The 23,024-nt window shown below is 41.8% G+C and overlaps 1 protein-coding gene across 14 annotated transcripts in view; it reads right to left on the minus strand.

The window, feature by feature from the left end:
* Rbms3 (RNA binding motif single stranded interacting protein 3) overlaps positions 1-23,024 on the minus strand; it is a 1,318,100-nt gene that overhangs the window by 455,731 nt on the left and 839,345 nt on the right. For all 14 annotated transcript variants that reach the window (XM_026779049.1, XM_026779048.1, XM_026779046.1 and 11 more), the window contains one exon: positions 19,583-19,641. In XM_026779049.1, the coding sequence (XP_026634850.1) occupies positions 19,583-19,641 (59 nt within the window). The remainder of the gene's footprint in view (positions 1-19,582; positions 19,642-23,024) is intronic.

A 23,024-nucleotide genomic window follows, 5' to 3' on the forward strand; every position in this document is an offset into this window, starting at 1 on the left:
TTGACCCTCTGCTTTGCTGTGCAGAATCCCTCTTCATTTCACACAATCCCACATCTCAGTTCTAGATTATTCTACAGAACTGCTGGGATCTCATCACAAAGTATATTCATATCTGAGGGTTTGCTGTAATAAGTCTTTCTCTGCCCCACCAGCCTGCTCCCAAATAATGATACAGAGACTTTTTATCACTTATGAAGGCTTATCCTTGGCTTAGACTTGTTTCTAACTGGTTCTTATAACTTAAATTAAGTCATTTTTATTAACTTATGAGCTGCCATGTGGCTTGAGGATTTTACCTCTCCTTATGCATGCCGTTTCCTCTGCGTCCAGCTGGCAACTTCCCCTCTATTCTTCCCAGAGCTCTTTCCCCGACTTAACAATAACAAATTGTAACCAACCACCCTAAATGATGACAAGCATCCATAACACCAAATGACCAAAACAACCCACCACAACTCTTGGAAATGTGGGCATCATGTTCTCTATACTGCTTCCTGTTTTATAGGGGTGACAGCCTCTCTAGGGAACCCTGAAAAATGAGATAATGGTCAAGTCCTGGGAGAGCTATATAAATCATTTGTTGTCCAGTCTCTGCATGATTGGAAAGTGTAGGACCTATCTGAAGTCTGGATAAAGTAATGCATGAAGCTGGACTATCTTGGTAGCAGTTTTGAAATTGCTTTGGATGCAGAATGCTGAGAAAATTGCAGCACAGGCATTCTGAAAGGCTGGATCACCTGGGCTACTTGCCCTTATTGGTATCTGATCCTTTTATTTCTGAAAACACACAGACTTTTAAAGATAACATATATATCTGCAATGAAACAAGTATGGAATGTGCAGTGTGCACAAGTCAGTTAAAGATGTTTTGTTCTATGTTTGAGCAGGTAAAAGGCATTTGCTAACGTTATAAGTTTGTTTGAACTTTATAACCAAACTGTAATATAAATCTCTACCCATGTCGTGTGAAAGGGTAGCATGTAGTAATAAGTTAAGAGGATTCTGTAGCTAATAATATTTATCATGTCGCATCCAGTCTTGGAGTTGTTACCATGTAAAAGGATCAGTTTATATATCCCCTGTCTCATAATTTATCTTTTGCTCCTTTTTTATATGCTTGTAGCCAAGATCCTCAAGAGGTCTCCCCTGGTCAAATCTGATCTTGATTAACTTTTGAAGAAATCTATAGCTTTTTGCTTCTCATAGAAACAAAAGTGTGACCTCTCCCCTGATGCAACACATTGATTGACTTCTATTCTGAATCAAAGACATCTCTAAAGTATATAGGCTGGTTTCATTTAGCAGTTCTCCCCATAATCCAGTGTTTCTCAGCATCTTATAACTTATAACTCATTGGCATTCATAAAATTCAAACTCAAGAAAGCAGGCAGACAGTATTCAGACATCCTGTATATTTCCCGTTTTTTCATGGTTTAATTTTCATGGCTAAATTCAAGACTTTATTATTTTAAAGCCATTTTCATGCTGTCTATACCCATTTTCTTTAGTGTCTAAGTATATTTTTAAACACACCTTACACATGTGTGAGGTTTTCTTTGTCTGGACCTGGCTTTACTAAGTGCCTACAACATTTTTCTGATCACAACAGACAAATCTTAAACTGCTGTGTCAACTGCCGCATGACTCAGCTTATCACATGTCACTGATGCATGGCACTGGCAGCTGGCTCAAGCCCGCAGGCAATGGTCAGTAGCTGCACCTCTGCACACCAAGCACTGGCTCACATGAGAGACTGCAGTACTGGGAATCTATGTCTGTTTCCTTGTCTAGAACTTCTCTTAGCTTTCCCAGGCCCTGTATTTGGATATTTGAGCCCCACATTAGGTGCCATTATTGATGAATCTTTCTCTGTCCTACCAGCCAGCTCCCAAATAATAACACAGAGATTTCTTATTAATTATGAAAGCTTGGCCTTAGCTTAGGCTTGTTTCTAACTAGCTCTTATAACTTAAAGTAGCCCATTTTTATTCATCTATGTGCTGCTATGTGGATAATGGCTTTTTTACCTCTCCTCCTGCATGTCCTGTTTACTCTGCATCTGCCTAGCAACTCCCCCTTTCTACTTCCCAGAGCTCCTTCTGTCCAGAAGTCTTGCAAATGCTTCCTCCCTAGCTATTGGTCATTTAGCTTTTCATTAAACCAATCACAATGACGTATTTTTCCACAGTGTAATCAAATATCTTGCAACAGTTTGCATATGTTAATTAATAAGCTTGACTTGGCATCCAACAAAGTACATAGATTACAAAATTTGTGTGGGGACTGAAGATAGAGGTAAGGGTAGAGCTCTTGTCTGGTATGAATGATGCCCGTGGATTCAAGCCACAGTACCTCAAACAAATTATGCTAGTCTATAAGTATATGTGTGCATGTGTGTGAATATTTATGTGTTGTAAAAATGTGTGTGCATGCATGTGGAGGACAGAGGTCACTCTTATGTCATTCTCCAGGTGCAATCCCACTGATTTTGTTTTAGAAACAGCATCTCTTATTGGCCTTGAACTTGCTGATTCAACTGGCAGCCAGTCCCAGTAACCTGCCAGCCTCCCTCTCCTTAGCACCAGGACTGCAAGCAGGTATCACTAACTGTTTTGCTGGGGTTCTAGGGACAAATTCTGTGCTTGCAGAGCAGGGACTCTATTGGTTGAGACAGCTCTCTAGGCCCAATTTATGCAATTTCTATTTGTCAATCTAAAAAGTAATGCATAAAATATGATAGGAAAGTACATTTCAAGCTTCTTGCTAATTTTTCTTTATCAGTTAGCTTCCACAAGACATAATATCATATCCCAGTTGTCAGTAGATTCCACTATATTTGGTTTCATGCTTGTGGTTGCCACTTTCAAACATGGACTTGCAGTGACCTGGCCCAAGGGCAGCATCAAGCCTTGGTGACGCACACATTACCCAGGAGGTCATTTTTTCCACCACTGACTGGAACAGCTCAGACATAACCTGGGCAGAGCATCAGTCCAATTCCTGGCCATCAAGGGAAGCATTTCCTTTCTAAACTCAGAAATGGAGTTTGTGTTTCTAGGGTGGATTGAAAGGTCACAGTCTCTGTGTGCCATATGTTCTGTGAGCTCATGGGAACTGGGGATTCTGAACACAAGGAACTACATACTATTTGGAGAACCAAGATTGAGTGAAACCATTCACAGTCCAGAGAGAGCTTCAAGTAACCCCTTAACTCTTCAGTGACATCCAGATGAGAAAGCCTTCCTGTTTCCTTTACTGTCTAAACAAAACCTCTGGCAACATCAAAGCTCTTGGCTGTCTTGGAAGAAGAGAGTAGCTGAACCATGTTGTATATAATCATATCCACTGCAGAAGTTCTTCAAAGTACTAGAAATGAAATACCACACCCAAGTTATTACTAACTGTGGGGCTGAGGGAAAAGCTAGAATCTAAACGTTATAAGAATCTAGACTCAAATATAGCTGGAGTATTCTAGAATAAGAACAAGGAAGGAAACATGGACTCGAATTTTGCTGCTGAAAGACAAGGAATAGTGTGTAGAGATCCCCTTGCAGCCCAGGGGGCAGGAGTCATGACGTAGCTTTCAGTTCAGAAAGCAGAGTGCAACCCCTGCTGCTGTTCTGAAGAGGCAGGCTGGTCCTGGCCTCTCCTTCCTCTTCCTCTTTCTCTCTGTATTTGTCTTTCTCTCTCCCCTCCCCCACTCCCTTTATCTCACTAAAACTCCCACAAAGCAAAAAGATAGCAGAGTGCTTCTTAGATGGTGGGAAACTGTGTGGGTGGGGAAGAGGCTGAGAAAAACCAGATTGCAGAAGTCAAACAGATTTCAGCAGATGCTTGACTTCAAGACCTAGAATTTAGACTGGGCATAATCCTACCTCCTTGGGTTTGGATTTCTGGGTTCATCCATCAAGAAGATAGTGACCCCAAATACTCTGGACACTAAGTGGAAGATATTTAAAGAAAATAAGGGAGCCTGGTTAAATAATCGGGATAGAATGGGCTCTTTAAAGGTCTTAACCTTTTCTCCGCTGAGCAAGCTTGGGAGGTGAGCATGCAAGAATGGAGAAAGATGGGAAAGCATGCTTGCTGGGAGAACCAGGCACTGAGAGTGAGCCCTGCCTCCTTCTGGGAGTCAAACCAAGAGAGAGCATCAGCCACACTTGGACTCTCTCCATCCACCATTTCATGGCTATTTTCCCCACTTACAATGTATTAAACTACTGTTTGCATTAAAGTTATCACTGGTGGAAACCTGGGCATGCGTTTATCATAGCAGAAGTCCAAAATGCTGTTAGGAACAAAATGAGCCCAAACTATTTTCCAAAGAAGCCTATGCTTTGAAGGCACAATTACCATGTGTTAAACACTGGTATTAAGTGACAAGCAAGACCAGAAAGCCCAACCAACATTGCTTATGCTACCATGGACGTAGGTGGATTGGAGTGACTCCATGTTTCCTTCAAACTGTCTGCCTTTATATAAACTCCAGATACAGTGATGTGCTGAGTCTGTTCGTCACTGGTAACACACAGCAGGAGCACTGCAGTGGGATCACTGCTGTTAATCTCCCTCAGAGAATTATCTGGGACCCAACAGAAAGAGCTGAACAATAGAGATCTGTTTCTGTGAGTTAGGCAGACATCGTCTTGCGTTTCCACCATATTAATTTTGACATACTGCACAGCGCCTCTGGCTTTGCTTCCCATCACATAAAAGGGGACGTTAAGCATTCTTCAGTTATTTCACGCCCATGACGAGTTGCAGGTACACAGGTGATGTGCAATTGTTTCCTTCCAACCAGAAGAGCCCCTCCTGAGCAGGGAGGACTTCTGGGACCCTTACAAAGCTTGAGGACGCTGGAAAGTTAACCCTAGCAAGGCCGGCTCCCAGCTGGCATATGCTGTGAACAACCGGGCAAAGGAGACTCTCTAGTGGAACAAGTTGTGCAGGGAACACTATGAAGGCAGCTGCAATGAGTCATCACTCATGCTGGACTGGAGTTTGGCCTGATGCAGAAGCCCTTGATTCATCCATGCTGATGCAAATAACATTAGCAAATTCCCTGGTTCACCAAGCGAGGCCTGAATGGAATCCTTTCTTTGATCTGTTATCTGCACCACATGTAGGGTGACACACAAACAAATGTTTGCTTAGAACTCACCAGGAAATTGCATATAGCCAGCCTCCAGTGATACATAGGGAAGTAAGCAGGCTGGTTTTAAAGAATCGCTAGTCTTACAGCCAAATACCACACCTCAACCACACACATTTGCTCTCTGATGCAGCATTAGAGGGCTAGGAATGGCAACCTTGATGGGGACCAAGTTACACAGTGTGTTCATTTTAGCATATCCTCTGCCACCATAGCCAATGGCTATCACATTTAAAAGACGACACATCTCATCATAAATTCATTCTGCACTCACATGGTGAAGTATGGCTTCTCTACCGAGAAAATCAACTGAGGATTCCATCCTAATCCATGCCATTGAAATTCATTTCCTCTTCATCTTTTTTCTCCTCCTCTTCCTGTTCTTGCTTCTTTTTCCTGCTTCTTTTCTTGATCCTCTTCTTCCTGCTCTTTCTATTTTCTGTCCTTCTCTTCCTCTTAATCTTCTTCTCCCGTTCTTCCTCATCCTCTTGCTCCTCCTCTTCCTCGTCTTCCTCCTCCTTCTTTCCTCCTTCCTCCTACTGGGCAGAATGGATCCACCTCTTGCTCCTCCTAATTTTTTCTCAACTCTTTATCTGAATCCAGGATCCTTGATGGTATTATCTATTTCACATGGTTTACTGCTGGGGTGCTTGGCTGGTCCCGCTGACTGAAGGTGGTGTGAAAACTCCCTGTCCTAGCTTTAGAGAATGAGGGAGAAACTCAAGACAAAAGATCTGGTAAGCAGTTATGCCTCTGGGGTTAATTCATGAGGTCTCAAAAGACTATGGGTTCTATGGGTCAGTGGAAGCAGCACAAATCTTCCCAAAACATAAGGCCATCCCCCAACTTTCCATATGCCTCATATTTTCACCAATTCATTCAGAATACTCTCTTGTTGTCTGCAGAAGGTCGCTCATAAGTTGGAGCCATACTGGGACAGATACACTTTATAAGGTTTTTGAAATTTTCCCTAAAAATAAACAAAGCCAGAGCCTTGGCTTTAAACAGAAACTTCTAAAGCTTACGGGGAAAGGAAACAGAATAAGGACTGGACATCCCATAAAGATGTATCTAAGTGGCATTAACTATCCATATTGATAGGACTAACAGCTGGAAAGTGAAATTGATCCAGGGTAGAAGGGTTAAGTTTCACACACACTGTAAATATGCATCATACATCACATCAATCCTGCTTAAGCAAGATCTTTTTTTAAAAGTAGTGTGCACACGGTGCTCATGTGCACATCAGTAGACACTCCATCTCTTGGCACTGGAGTTGCAGGAAATTGTGGGATGCTCAGCTTGCTGTATGGGTGCTGGGATCTGAACTCTGCTCCTCTATAGAGCCATCTCTCCAGACCCATAATCAAGCTTTTACATAGTTGTCACACACGCAATACAAACTCATTATTGCTGTCTCAGATCCTGTTTCCCAAAAGAAGAAAAACATAAGGAGCCCGGCAGCAACCTAAGGCAGGAAAACCTCCTCAGGACGTCCCTGCATAGCAGAATCCTCATCAGGAAGGAGTGTAGGGATTTTGCCTGGAATTTCTTTTGAGGATTACAATCCATTAAGCAAAAATCGAAACTTTCAGGCAAATATTGAAATAAATATTTAAAACATCTTTTAGAATAAAAATACATTACAAGTATTTTTCCACTTGTGATTTATACAGTGACACCATGACAAACCCAAGTGAATCTATATGTATATACATTTATTAATGTTAAAATATATATTAATTTTAAGTGATACACACACACACACACACACACACTCCACTTGGAGTAAGCCTCATTTATTTGGAAAAACAGGGGAAGATGGGATGGGTCTGTAGCTGAGTGGGAGAATGCTTGGCCACAGGAGTAAGGTTCTAAGTGCAATTCCTCGAATCACAAAATAAGAAAAAGGGAAACAATGGAAGAAGGAAAGAAGGTGGGGGAACTCTTAGGCTGATCAGGTTTCTTCTTACTATACTAAAGCCTTCTTGATTTAATCACTCGTGTCTGTCCCTGTGAAATAACACAGTACTTCTCACAATTTCTTCACACCTTAAACACACAAGTAGAGATTTTCTGCTCTTGAACCTCTGTCACTGAGATGATCTCATGGGAAACTTTGAAAAATTTTTAAGTCACATTATTTTTTTTAAGATTTACTTATTTATTTATTTGTGTGTGTGTGAGAGAGAGAGAGAAAGAGAGAGACAGACAAAGAGAGAGAGAGAGAGAGAGAGAGAGAGAGAGAGAGAGAGAGAGAGAGAGAGAGAGAAGGTACTAGCTCATAAATGCCAGAAGATGATGTTGAGTCCCCTGGAGCTGTAGTTATAGGCAACTGTGAGTTGCCGGATACAGGTTCTGGGAACTCAGCTTGGGCCCTGCATGAGCAGTACACACTCGTCACCACCGAGCCATCTCTACAGCCACCTTAGTTGTGTTGATTTACTCTATTTTGGGGAACCACCATAACCTCAGTAGTTACAATTTTTTTCTGCTTTAGCGAAAGGACTCCTAATAGCAGGCTTTCCAAGGTGTCTTGTGTGTTTCAGCCAATTCTGCCATTTGACTTGCATCTTTCCGTCTGGGTTGTGGCTGTGTTACACATCACCCTGGACCCCCTCACTATCTTCTCTGTCTGTAGTGTCCTTGAGGTCTTCTGTACTGGGCTCTCGATTTTTTCTATTCAGGGCAACATCTCAAAGTGCACACAGCTGTGATTGGCAGCTCTGGGTGTGCATTGTTTATTAGGGAATCAGTGTCTTGCTGTAGACACCAGAGAGAGGCTTCTTCAGCAGCTGCAGGAACCCCACTGCCTTCCCAGTCAGGGCTGAAGTCGGTAGACTGAGTAATAGGTCTTTTTGGATGCTGAGCAATTCAAAGAAATGGGGTTGAGAAACAGGGAGATGACCCAGTGTATAAGAGCACTTGCTGTTCATACATGCCAACCTGACTTTTAACCCCCAGCACCCATGTAAATTGCTGGGAGTGGCTTGTGCCTACAGAGACAGAAGAACCATTGGGGCTTACCAGCCAAGCTCCAAGCTCAGTGAGAGACACTGTCCCAAGGCATGAAAGCAAAGATGCAGGGCAACACACTGACTACTCCTTGAACCTCTGGGCGTGCGCACATTAGACATAGACGTGCACAAGAACAACACACAAGTCCACCATGATCACACAAATGCAGGATGAATTGATAAATAATAGGCTAAAATGGCTTGCCTTTCCCCTAGCAGAATTAGAAGGTGAATAAGCCTTGCCGTTTTCTCTTCTTCCCCAACACGGGGAGGAAGCACATGGATGTTTTTAATGGTCCCGTGAACAGAGTCCACAAATGTTTCATTCGCAGTATTTTATGGATAATGAAACGGTCCAGCTGGCTAATGGCCACTTGTTAAATGATGACGAATGGCACGGTCATGCTTCAAAGTCTGTTTACGGTTTTACAGGTTTCTATTTTTGTCGGGTTTGCTACGCACATGAATTTTTCGCATTCATACCCCAGAGTTCTCATATCTAAACTAAATGGAAGGAAAATAATTGGCTCAATAGCAATGAGATTAACAAATAAGTTAACGTGTGCAAGGCAAACATCAGACCGTGTGACTCTGGGGCCTGTCCTACATGTTCTCTGCTTTGCCATTTACAGACGCAGCAACAAAGCAAGACTCCAGGGTTTTTTTTTTTCTTCTTTGTGCTTTTGAACTTGGAAAGTAGTAGTGCAAAGTGATCAGGATCACAGAGGGCGAACAAAGGAACATTTTCTTTCCAGGGCCTATCCAACTCAATCAGAATGAATCCTACCACCTGCCATTGCAAGGGAAGGAGATTTTCCTCACAGGCATCGAGTTGACAGGCCATGGGATCACACAGCCAGCCACACAATGTGGGAAAAAGAAACATCCTTTAAACACTTCCTGGTCAGCCATTAGCAAAGCCCGAGACACGTGTGTGTTCTACACGTAACACGAACTCATAACCACACCGTGTTTCCTGTGTCTACAGCAGTTCTCAGCCCGAGATGTGTGTGGCTTCTGCACTTACACGAACTAGAACTGCACTGTGTTACTTCTGCCTACTGACCAGCTCCCACAAGCAGCGCCAAAGGCTGAGCCCAGGGAAGTTTATACTTGATCTCCACACCACCACTTGACACGTGGTGACTGCAGGCAATATGTATTCTGTGTTGTAGTAGCAACAGGCTAATTTGACAGTTGAGGAAAAAGATGTTCAGAAATATCAAATAATTTATATTAGAAAATTTAATATTATTACTTGCATAGCTCCTTGGTGGAAGTGTCAACTGAGAAGTCTTGGGAGTGCATCTTTTTTAAAAGCTCCCCCATGGCTGAGGATGGAACCCCGTCCTTTGTGTGTGCCATTAAACCACTCTACCACGGAACTATGGCCCCTCTTTAGACTTGAAGGTATCTTTCTTTATATTTGGATTTTTCTTATTTACATGATACTGAATACTGAAAAATTTTAAATTATATTTGCTTATTTTCTTTATTTGTACATGTGTGTATTAGTGCATGTGTGCTGTACTACATGTGTGCAGGATTCTATGGAGGCCAGAAAAGGGCGTAAGATTCTCTAGAGAGCTAAAGTCACTGGCAGATATGAGCCTCTAGGTGGCTGCTGAGGGCCAAACCTTGGTCCCCAGCAAGAGCAGTGAGCCATTGAGACATTGAGTGAGACATTGCTCCAGCCCCAGTGCTAATGTGTTTTAATCAATTTACAGGTCCATATGCACTGTGTCTGTGCACAGGCACAGTCAGATTTTGCATATTATTTTAAATGTAGGTTCATATTTAGAATCTCTCATTTACTTAAGAGTATGGATGAATGAAAAAGGATCCTCAAACCAGAAAAAGGGGTGATCTCAAAGTGATAAAATAAATCATCTAAGTTGTAACTGTCTACATCTACATTTCGAGATTAATTTGGTGAAACCCATTTGTCAGGAGGCCTCTGGCAACCCTGGCATTGTTCATAGACTGTGAATCTTATGGGCAATCACATTTGGGGTTCCCACTGCTGGGATGCCCAATGATCCATGTGGGACAGTACGGCCCTAGAATTAAAGTCAGCTCCTGGAATTGCGCTGTGGACTCAACACCCCAGGAATAAGAAGTCTCTCGCCCTGTTGGAGGTGATCATGAGTCACAAGAGCAGCACATAGTTATGTATATACCCACACACAGAACCACACAGGATACACAATAATTTTTAAAGATCAAAAATAATGGGTTAGTAAAAGTCATTTTATGATTATGATTTAAAGATAACACTACTAACCAGTTATAGTGGGATGACACATCTTTAACCCCAACAGAAGCAGGTGGACCTCTATAATTTCGAGGCCAGCCTGGTCTACAAAGCAAGTTCCTGAACAGCAAGGGCTGTTACACACAGATACCCTATCTCAAAAACAAACAAATGAGCAAAAAGACAACATAACTCAATCATTCTGATTTTAAACTATTTAACATTCCATTATAATTACTAAAATCTAGTTAATACGCATCGTCTTTCCATGTGCAAAAGCACTGGGAAGTGAGAAGCAGTTATTTGAAAATGTCACATACAATTTTGTGCTTAAAATACCAATGCTGCTTGTTACACTTAATGCTTATAGTCATTTTTTATTACTTTTGCCTAATATGAATGCGGCAGTCAATACAAACAATGGATCGGGCATATGGCTCCCCCAAAACATGAGACCCTATGCCACTTGCTTATTTCAGAAATTTCCCAGTTTACCATTGAATAAATAACAACAACAACAACAACAATTGTTGTTACTGCTGTTTGTTTACTGTCCTGGTACTGGAAATAGAAAATCCGCAAGTATGACTTTGGGCAGGAGAACAGCCTTTGGTTATCTGATTGAAGAATTAGCAAAGTACCATCACCACCTTGGGGACTCTATAGGTGTGTGTCCATCCCATGACCCCAGGATATTAATGAATGTGACCCAGCACAACATCATAAACATACTTGAAATATTGGCAGTTTGTTTGCTCATTATTTTGGGGTACCTTGTTTGCACGAACCTGTGTGTGAACTTGGTAGATGACAGTATGGTGTTGAAATGTACAAAGGTTAGACGGGTCTATGTAAAGAATACACGCTGAACAATGCATAGCATGATAGTCTGACTGCAGACAACCTAGTCCCTACATGAACTAACCTTTTGGAAATAAAACTCACAGCTGATATCAATGCCCAGAGAAGCCCACCGGTTGCACATGCTCAGTAATGGTGGTAAGTCATAAGATGAATTTCAGAGTAGACAAGTGAGCCATGAGAGAACTTCTAAGAAAATCTCACACATTGGCTATCACACAGAGAAAAGTATTTGTCTAAAGTAAAACTGTTTGGGCTTTTTTAATTTATTTTTTTTTGTAATCTAATCCTATTATTTGAAAATTGAATAAATGTGCTTTTCAGACCATTTTCCTTCAAGAGCTTCTTGCTCAATAGACTGTGAGCCCACCTGGTGGAGGTGCCTCGTCCTCTCAAAATGCAACTCCTCAGACTCATAAATTTCACAGAACATTTATTTCCGCTCATGCTGATTTCAGAAAATAAAAGGCACTTGAGGAAAATTCCCCACAGCACGCTGTCAACTGCCCCCCTCTGCTTGAGCTGTTTTGGTAGAGGACCTCAGGGTAGCAGTGCTACCAGCCTGAATTAAATAGTCCCACACGCACGCACAGGAGCACCCCTGCTCGTGCTTGTCAGTGTTCCTGGGGCAGATGCAGACTGTACCTCACATTCTTTCCTGACTGTTCCTAGCATGACAAACACAGCCACATTTTCCCTTCAGGCTCATGGGACTTAGCACAAGATCCCACAGCTCCCCTCTGTGCTATACAAACAAGTCCCGTTAGCAACTAGGACAGAAAAGAAAAGTCAGTTGACTAATTCTAAACCCATCCAAAAGTATGGCTTCACATTCGGTCACCTAAAAAGACATTTAAAAATATGTAAACCTGGGAAGCTGGGTATAGGGGCACATTTTTTAATCCCAGCACTTGGGAGGCAGAGGCAGGCCCATCTTTGTGCACTGTGGGTCAGCCTGGGCTGTATCATGAGACCCTGTCTCAAAAATAAAATAAATACATAAGCATGTACTATGGAACAATAGTCTTGTACCCTTTAAATATTTGTAACCTATATTGGTTTAATAAAACACTGATTGGCCATTAGCCAGGTAGGAAGTATAGGCAGGGCAACCAGAATAGGAGGATTCTGGAAAGAGGAAAAGCTCAGTCTACAGTTGTCACAGACAAATCAAAAGAAGGCAAAATGAGAATGCCTCACTGATAAAAGGTACAGACAAGAAATATGGGTTAATTTAAGATGTAAGAGTTAGTTAATAAGCAGCCTGAGCTAATAGGCCGACCAGTTTATAATTAATGTAGGCCCCTATGTGTTTCTCTGGGACTGAACGGCTGCAGGATTGAGCGGGACAGAAACCTATGTCAACAAACATGGGGTGGGTGGTGAGATGGCCCAGGAGATAAAATATTTCCTACTCGGACATGAAAACCTGAGTCTAGATCACTAACACACCAGGGAACAGAATCAGCTGTGGCAGGGGACATCTCCAATCCCAGCACTGGGGGAGGTAGAGATAGAGAATCCTAGTGCTTGGTGGCCAGCCAATCTAGTCGATGATAAGGTTCAAGTTCATTTAGAATCACTGCCTTAAAAACTAAGAGGGTGGAGTGACAGAGGGAAATACCCAAAGGCTCCCTCTGGTCTTCATATGCATGAGGGGAGTAGATACCACATACATAAACCCCACTATATATGTGTGTGTGTGTGTGTGTGTATGTATATATGTATAAACATGTATATAGAAAAATATATAAACACAGCCATGAACTGCTTCATGGATCCAATAGCAAAGCCACACCCCTCTCTCTAGAACAGTCCAAATGGCTCTCGGCTCTCACGTGAGGTAGCATAGAAGGTAGGAGTACATCCTCTCCAGAAGACAGTTCTCTGATGCTACTCATAAAGAATAAATGACATGGCTTGTGGATTACGTCACTACTTTTGGATAGTACATTCAGCTGTGACTTTTTATGTATATGGGTACTTAGCCTGAATGTACATATTTACATCTCATGTGTGTGGTGCCACAGAGGCCGGAAGAGGATATTAGATTCCCTGGAACTGGAGTTATAGGCGGTTGTGAGCTACCATGTAGGTGCTGGGGATGCAACTTGGATCCTCTGGAAGAACAACTGGTACCCTTAACTGCTGAGCCAACTTAACTTCAGCCCCTCAGCTTTGATTCTTAAGAATCCCACAAAATGTCAAAGGCAGCAAAAAGCTTCCTCAAATATAGCTCAGTCAGCCTATGGTGGTGAGGTATTTTCCACTCTGAGTGGCAAGCTGGTGTTCTGGGCACATTCTAACCATGGCTATGCGTATGGCAAGGAGACCTGGAGACTTTTCTGGAAGATCCATTACTCATTCCCAAGGCTCTAAATACAATGTCTGCCAGAAAGAAAACTGGAATGGAGTAAGAGGTAGAAGAAAAAGCAAAACCAGCCTTTAAAAGCAGGGAGAGGCACAGACACCAAGTCATTAAAGACCCATACCTTGTGCTGAATAGCTTCTTTCATTTTACTGGAAAACTATTAAATTAGAGAATATACTGGGCCCAGGAGAAAAACTCAGAGGGAGGGACAAAATATTTTAAGATGTATAAAAAAAATAAATGAAGAAAAAAAAACAAATCCAAGACAGAGCAGAACAAGCTTCAGTCATGAACAATGCCTCTTCGCCCCTGTGTTTGGCTGTTCTGGATGAACTGTGGTCTGTTCGTGAAGACCCCCATCTGAAGCAATGGTTTCCTTTGTTGAGCAGTTTCTAGTCATTTGGGTCAAGGGTGACTGTTTTGTTTTACTTTGGTATATTACACAGAGTGGAAACTCTTTTATACACTACACAAGAAAGAAGCCTAAAATTAAGAGATACTTAAAGAGTTCTGAATGGCTCTTCTAAAAGAACGACATATGTTTGCTGCTGCCTGGCTACTATCAGGGAGCATGTGGGATGCTAAAAAGAAAAAGTACATAACAGAATAAAAACCTTTTTTGGAGGTTAAGGAAAAGTCAAGCCCAAGGGCTGATACACGGAGGCCAACTGATGCCTCTGTCTGCATCGTGAAGGAGACTAACAGATGTACATTCTCATGCCTTTCAAAACATGAGGACACTCAGCCTGTGTAACCATATGTGGAAAACTGACTACCTCTTGAAAAAAACAGAAATAAATAAGTCCTTGTCTTCTGAGAGGTTTGTTGGATTGCCTAACCTCCAGCTAGAAGGAGGCTGTAAATAACTGGAAAGCAAGTATCTCCGTGAAGATTAAACCCAATTTGTGTACTCTAAGGACTGCCTCCATGATCTCAATAATTTAAAGACGAAACCCAGACACCTCCCACACTTTCATCTCTTGCTTTAAGAAAGTGGCTGTGGCCGGGCAAAGAGAGAGAGAGAGAGACAGAGAGACAGAGACAGAGACAGAGACAGAGAGAGAAAGAGAGAGAGAGAGAGAGAGAGAGAGAGAGAAGAAAGTGGCTGTGGATAACTTCACTTCTGCTCAAGGTAACAAATGGTATCATCTTCATCAAACTCAATTACACCTGAAATCATTTGACAAAACAAAATAACATATGGCCATGAGTTCCTGAGGTGTCACAGAACAAACAAAATATAGACAAAATTCAAACTAGCTCTGGACTGGGAGATGGCTCAATAGTTAAGAGTATGGATTTGATTCTCATCACCCACATGGAAACTCACAAACCTCCCAGAGGACCCAATGTCCTCTTCTGGTACCTGTGGGTACTGCATACACATGGTGCATAGCCTGCTGCCCAAACACCCATACACATATATAAAATGAAATGCAGAAAAATGAAATCAAGTGAATTGTTCTAGGAGCTGAATTTACTTTTTTTTGGAAGTACCCCAAATACATTTAAAGAAATGTCAAAATATCAATATCAATATGGTTTTGCACTAACACAATTATATTTGTATTCCTTCATGATGGCTAGCCTTGGACTTGGCGGGTAAAGAACTTGCTGTCCAAATGTAAGGACCTGAGTTCAAATCCTCAGAGCCCACAGGCAGGAGTGGTGACCCACCTGTAGTTCCAAGCACTAGGAAAGAGGAGACACCCAGTTCTCAGAGAAAGCTGACTAGGTAGACTAGCTGTCTGCTCAATGGAAAGACCTCACTTAGTGAATAAAGTGGAGTGCAATTAAGGATGACTCCTGATATCAGCTTTGGGCCCCTTTAAACATGCACACCTATGTTGACATGTGCATGCATACACATATGTCCACAAACATGAACACACACATATACTCATGCAACAAACAAAAATATTGCTAGCCTCCTAGGCAGGGGAGATGGTCAGTAGAAAGAGTGATTGCAGTATAAATGAGACGAGCTGAGTTGAGGTTCCCAGAACCCATTTATAAGTCAGTATGACTGTAACCCCAGTGTGGGAGAGGCAGAGACTAGAGGGTGCCTGGGGTTGGCTGCCCAGCCATTCTAGATGAAGCAGTGAACTAGAGATTTGGTGAGAGTCCTGCATCAAAAACAAGATGGAGAGCAATCAAGCACATGCTCACCTGTGCACATCACCTATACGTCTATCATCACAACACCCTACGAATGAGACCTTCCTGCCGTCATTACCTTTTCAGACAGGGATTCAGTGAGGCTGAGTGATTAAACCTATGCCACACAGCTGGACAGCTAAGAGGCAACTATACCCCATCAGTAAGACTCCACTGAAGTCATAACCACAGCCTCCAAGCATTGACACCTCTCCATATGTAGTAATGCATTATTTCATACTCTTCTTATATCGATTTACCTTCATATCACAAACATGTTCCAGGGCTCAACACTACAGATGTCATGATTTCCATTTTAATAGATATACAATAGTTTTATATGCCTTGGAAGTTAGAATTTTCATCTTTTCCGTTTTTCTTAATATAGAGAAAAAATGATCATACACACACACACACACACACACACACACGGTTTGAAAACAGGTTCAAATAAAGTATTTGAGAAAATGTCTGGAGTGACATAATGATATCAAAGCTACGCTTTTGACTGTTCTTTCCACAATGGCTTTTGTAAAAGGCTTGGCTGATTGAAGACAGCGCTAAGAGGGATGGATGGATACAGTTCCATTAACCAGCAGTAGAATTTGCGAAATGCTCCATGTGATATGTAAGTGCATACAAACTATCTCTGTGGTTGCAGAACTTCTCCTGGGGATACTGTGTCTCCTATAAGCCTCTCAAGTTTGATGGTTTAAGATTTATTCTTGTTTATGTATATGTATTATGTATCTCTGTGAGTGCATATGTGTGCAAGTATTCACAGCGGACAGAAGTGGGCATCACATCTCCTGGAGCTAGAGTTACTGGCTGCTATGTACAGCCCAACAATTCGGTGCTGATAAAGTTTCAAAAAACTTGGGTCCTCTGCAGGAGCATCAAGTGTTTTTAACCACTGAGCCATCTCTTCAGGCCCTGAGGTTTGAGGTTTTATTTCTTTTGCTTTTCTCCTGCACCCCTCCTACTACAGTTCCTGTGAATAGTCTTCCTCCCATCCATAGTTAGAGTCTCCATTTAGATAGTTTTATTACCATATCATACAAGAAACCCCCTTCTCTACCATGGGCTACACACCTCTAGTATAGATCCCATTATTTCTCCACAGAACTTTCTAAATTAGGTGTTGTGGAATAATCTTTTTGTACACTATAAAGATGTATCATTCTGACTGGCTTAAGAAAAAGCTGAATGGCCAATAGCTAGGCAAGATTTTCAGGCACACAGGATTTTGAGAAGAAGAAGGGAGGAGATTGCAGGGCACAGAGCAAGCAGCATGGCACTACAAAGTAAAGGTAACTGAGCCACGTAAATGAGTGTAGGTTAAAATAAATGGGTTAATTTAAATTATAAGAGCTAGTTAGAAACAAACCTAAGCTATCGGCTAAGCTTTCATAATTAATAAGAGATTTTCATGTGGTTATTTGGGAGCTGGCAGGACAGAGAAAGACCTGATACAATTAAGTTCTTTTTCTGGCTTTATTTTTTTGCTTTCCTTTCGGAGGACTCCAATAATTCTCTACATTCCTAGCAGTGCTTGGCTAAACAAGTTTTTGTACCTTGGCCAGCTCCTGTCTCCTTGGGATTCCTCTACCACTTCCGTTGGCCACTGTTAGCAATTATCAGCAATTTTACTCAAATTGTTCTCCCTGATTCTACCTACTGGTAAGCACTTTTGAGAAGTCTCACAGTAACCCCCACCAACGGTAATTAGGAACCAGAGTAGTGATGACTTCATTTCCTCCACTTGAATTGCAGATTGATGACATATTGGTAGATAGATAGATAGATAGATAGATAGATAGATAGATAGATAGATAGATAGATAGATATAGATAAGAGAGAGAGAGAGAGACCATGCCTCTTTCTTTCTTAACCAGTAATTCAGTTCTACTCATTTTCCTAAAACATCTTTTCTGAAATACACATAGAAATCACAGAAAAGTTGCCCCAAACAACATTAACAATAAGAGGTCTATGTTGTATCTAGGATACAATTTTACTTTATTTTATTTAAAAATATTCTTTTTATTTTGTGTGTTTGAGTATTGTACCTCCATATATGTATGTGTTTGTATGAGCATTTGGATGTATATATTTGTATATATGTATGTGTATGTATGTGCACTGTATGTGTGCAATGCCCTTGGAGGTCAGAAGCGGGCATCAGATACTCTGGCCTGGAGTTACAGTTGTGAGATACCACGTTGATGCTGGGAACTGAGTTCAGGTACTCTACAAGAGCAATGAGTGTGCTTAATGACCAACAGATATAATTTTAAGTCTCCTAAATTCTGTGCCCCTTCCTAGTGTCTACAGTAACCCTTCCTTGTTATAACTTTATATAACAAATGCAAGCGTATATATAATTGTAAGTCTGAAAACCTTCGCCCTGAACACTGACCTTGCTGGCCATTCCTTTCTCGCTTGTTTCATAATTATCATTCACAAGAAAGGAATGCTCTCTTCCACAGTACTATGCATCGGCTTGTCATCCTCAGATCTCCTTCCCATTCTCACAGTGCGTTCTGTACAACAATGGTCCAACCAAGGATGCCAGGATTCACTTCTCTGCATGTGACCATGAGAGAGCATGTGGACTCCGGAGGTCTGTGTCTTGCATGTCTTCCTCAGTTGCTTTGCTTGTGTTTACTGAGGCAGGATCTATAGTTGAACCCAGAGCTCACAGGTCCGGCTAATCTAAGGCATGGTGTTTCTTCAGGCTTGCTTGGACGATGCCCCAACTCTGCCTTCCAGATGTGTGACTACAGCTAAGCGGTCATGCTTGCTCATTGCAGGATTAGTTTATTTTCAACCATAAGGTAAACTATTCAAAAACAGAACGTGTTGGCTGCCGTTCTTTGTCTTGTCCCTGATGCACTCCTGAAATGGTCACAGACGAGCAACACTTTGTTTGGAAAGTTACTGGGATGACTCTGACAACCGCTACCCAGAAGGTCAGGGTACACAGACGAGTACATGAATATCCTTTGCTAAAACTTGCCCATATTCTGTTTGTCTTACACACAGCACTTGATTTCAGTATTACAATGAATGCTGGATTAAGGGCAAGAAATAATATATGTGACAAGAAGCATTCGAATTTACCAGTCAGCACCACGTCATATAGCAGTGACTGTATAGATTATGCAAATAATTTAATGTAACCTTTAAACATTGTGAGGGATTCCAGACATGAAGAAGCATAAGCCACAGCCATTGACAAATGATTTCTGAAATATTTTTTAGCAGGGAGACAAGAGAAAGAACCTGATTTAATAATAATATCCTGAAATCTTGTGAGATATTTATAGCCAAAGCATAGATACAGTTGGCCTATCATTACATTCATTTCTAGTCAACAAATCTTGTTGGCTCTCTGAAGAACAGAGAAATTAAAGCATAATTTGTCTGGGATCATTTTCCCCTGCACACCTCATCTTTACTTAGGAAATCAATTTGTATCATTGATAATATCATTCAAATCAGACCAACCCCAAGTTGTTAGAAGGTAATTCAGTTTTCTGTTGGAGCAATTTGATACTTGTTCTGATTTGTGATTTTCATTTTGTTTGTTAATGAAAAAAATTAATGAGCAGTGTTACCAGAAATACAACCCATCAAAGCACTGACGACATCACACGGGCTTGCCAACGACCGCATGCCATGCTCACTGTGCAGCCAGACCTCTGCAGTGGAGGCACCATTGACGGAAGCACAGACAAGCACTCAGCGCAGGATGACATCACACCTACCTTTGCATTGATTCGTATTCTTGTCAAGAATTGCCTTCGTGGATACAATTTTTCCATACCTGAGGGGGGGAAGGGAGAGGGAGAGAGAGAAAAAACAAAGCTTTATGTTATTGAAACCCAGTTAAGACACTTAAATGACCCTCATGAACTTTGGGGCACACACTACTGAGCCCCATTCTCACACCAGAGTGATCTTATCCCAGCTATACTTGATAATATGGGCCCCTCTTCTATAGGTAAGCGCTTAGCTGTGCCTTCAGGAATATGCCATCAGTTAGCACAGGTATCCAAAAGAGGGAACCAAGGTGCAGTGTCCCCTAGGGGCCTCCAGGAAAAAACTGAGGACATAACCATTAGGCTGAGATTTGTGCCCCATTATTGCTCAGACCCCGACTGTCATCTTAAACACTTTAGACCAACTCCTTCCACCCACCACATCTTCTTTTGTAGAACTGAGAAGTTACAGGTTGGGGGTCTAGTTCAGTTAGGAGAGTTACATGCAAGTAAAATGCTTGTATACACACAAATTACAAAATAAATATATTTAATAAATAACTAACAAATTGAATTCCCACTAGCAGCGCATAGTTATAGAGAGGAACACCGAATGTGGTCTTCTTTAGTCTTATTCTGAGGGCTGGTGGGGTCTGCAGACTTGCTCAGAGCATTGCCTGGGGCTTCAGGGTTGCTGAGGGCTGATGGGGATTACTCGGAAAGCGGAGGACAGTGTCAGGTGCAGAGCATCTGCCTCTACACTAGCTATTCTTCACGGCATCTTCTCCAATCACCTTCTGTAGAGGATCAGTCCCTGAGATTGGTCAAAATCTTCCACTAAGAAATGTGGCCAATAGGGCTGTGGATGAGGCTCCACAGAGTCCTTGACCAGCAGGCACAGAGCTCTGGGTTTAATCAGCAGAACTGCTTAATGTATACATGATGGTGCATGGCTGTCATGCCAAATATTGGCAGGAGAATCATACGTTCCAGACATCCTTAGCTATGGAGGAAATCAGAGGTTTCACCTGTGCTTGTTGAACACCATTCTACCATCAATATGTACACAGCGTTCGATTTTTATTTTTTACTTTTTAAACAATATTTTTCATAAACTCTGGCCAGCATCATTTGAGGTAGCGCACACCCTCCATGCTGACTCAGAGCCCATGTCCTCTGCAGGATCACTAACAGTTATTATTTCTTGTCCTAAATTAGACTATGATAGACTCTAGACTGCCACTGCAAAACCCTCACATTCTGGTACAAGAGTTGGGGGTATAACTTTTATACTTGAACCTACCTAACAAGTTTACATTGCTCAATTAAGGTGCTATTTCTGTATTTAAATAATGTTGATATAAGACTGCTTTTTGTTTACCTTATTGCACTGCTAGGTTTTTCTAGGTGTTAATATTATTGCTGCTCACCACTCTGTTTCCACTGTTTTTGGCTCTGCTCTTTCCTAGTGGCTCCATTATCTGTAACCATCTACTTGTAGCTTTCCTACATGTAAAGCAGTCTTTCCTTTTCGAAAGTGACAAGTGCACACATCACTTCGCACATGTTTCCTACTCAGATTTATCTAACTCTCAGGTTTTCGGCCTGAAGAAAATGTTGGGGAGCACAAAGCTCCTTACACGCACAGCACTAGGGAAACCAGGAACGCTATGCAAGCAGAGTTGTCTTCTCAATGGATAAGATGTATAACTTGTTTCCCACCCAGAAGGCTAGGGCTGGTTAACAGTTTAGATTCATTGTTCTCAGCCTTCCTAATGCTGCAACCCTTTCAGATAGTTCCCAATGTTGTGCAACTCCCAACCATAAAATACTGTCTCTATTTTATAACTGCAATTGCTCCCCTGTTATAAATCATATTATAAAAATCCATGTTTTCTGATGGTTTTAGGCAACTCCAGTGAAAGGGTTATTCCACCCTCCCTCACTCAAAGGGGTTGGAACCCACAGGTTGAGAAGCATTAACCTCTGCACCATCTGTAGGGCCAAGCTATATCACACACAAATAGGACAAGAGATTCTTAATTGTCTACGTGTCTTTTGCATTATCTATATGGCTTAGGGGCTCCCCTGAGCTCTACAGCCATGACTGGAGGAGGCCACAGCACAGATGGCCTCTACACCATCTGTATAACTGTAACCAGGTCAAATCTTCCCACTAGGCCCTTAAGATAACACATGTAGTCTGCCTTCTGAACCCATCTTCAATAAACTGTCCAGGCCAGTATCAGACTTTAGAGGTTAGAACCAATATGGACTACTGAGCCATGCTGAACTGGATTATCATGCTGCCTGCCTGGTGTTTTCATAGCCCCCCCCCACACACACAGAAAATGACCAGTAAAATCTTATGCTCAAATGCCATCTTTCCAGACAGATTATCCAGATAGATGCTCTCTAGGTACAGGCTGTTCAGGCAAATGGGTGCTTAAAAAATGCGATGAGAAAAAGAGGAGGAGAGGAAGAGGAAAGGTAAAAAAAAATTGCTGAAAAGTACCAATAACGCGGTATTCAAGAGACTAAAGGAAAAAAAACGATCAAGACGTTTAAAACTAATATAAAACAGGTACAAGATCCTTATGGCAAAAATTCTTCTTAATTGGTTTCTACTTTTTAAAGAATTTTTAAAAATACCATCTCTATTTTCTCTCTCTCTCTTAATTTTGCATCTTTATTTCTATTGTATGAAACTTTGCCTGCATGTATGTCCATTCTCCATGTGTTTGCAGGGTCCCTGTGGAGGCCGGAAGAGAGTATCCGACTCCCTGGAACAGAGCTTAGAGGTGGCCGTGAGCCACTGAATGGGTGCTGGACCAAGCCCAGGTCCTCTGGAGGAGCAGTCAGCATTCTCTATCACTGAGCCATCTCTCTAAGAACCCCTTAATTGGTTTCTACAGAGTATCCCGCAATACTCTTTTTACAGAAGAACCTTCAAAATTAAAATTTAGTGAGGACACAATTAGAAATGGGTGCATCTCCAACCAAGTCACACCCAGGGACAGCATTCTTAGACTATACCTCATGCTGTCCCCCTGTGTTGACACCGATCAGATGACTGTCTCAGTCAGCGCTATGTACGGAAAATACAGTATTGCTTTACAGCAAGAGAACGAGAGCAAACACATCTCTTCAGAAATCACTTGTGATTATTTTGCTAAGCAAATAAAAAAAACAAAAGAAATAAGCCTATTTTCCAGAAATTATATAAGCCTCTCTATGTCTCTCTGTGCCTCACTCTCTCTATTTCTCTGTCTGTCTCTGTCTCCCCCTCTTTAATTTTCATGTTCTCTCTCTCAAAAAAAATAAAAACCTCACTCGTTCTTGACCATGCACTCTAGTTATACCCAGGCTCAGCTTTCCAGTGAAACAGAAGCCAGAAACAGCAGAATGTGAGTGATTTCCAGGAACACACAATCACACACACACACAC

The sequence above is a fragment of the Microtus ochrogaster genome, chromosome 5 (genome assembly GCF_000317375.1).
Source record: "Microtus ochrogaster isolate Prairie Vole_2 chromosome 5, MicOch1.0, whole genome shotgun sequence".
NCBI lineage: Eukaryota > Metazoa > Chordata > Mammalia > Rodentia > Cricetidae > Microtus > Microtus ochrogaster.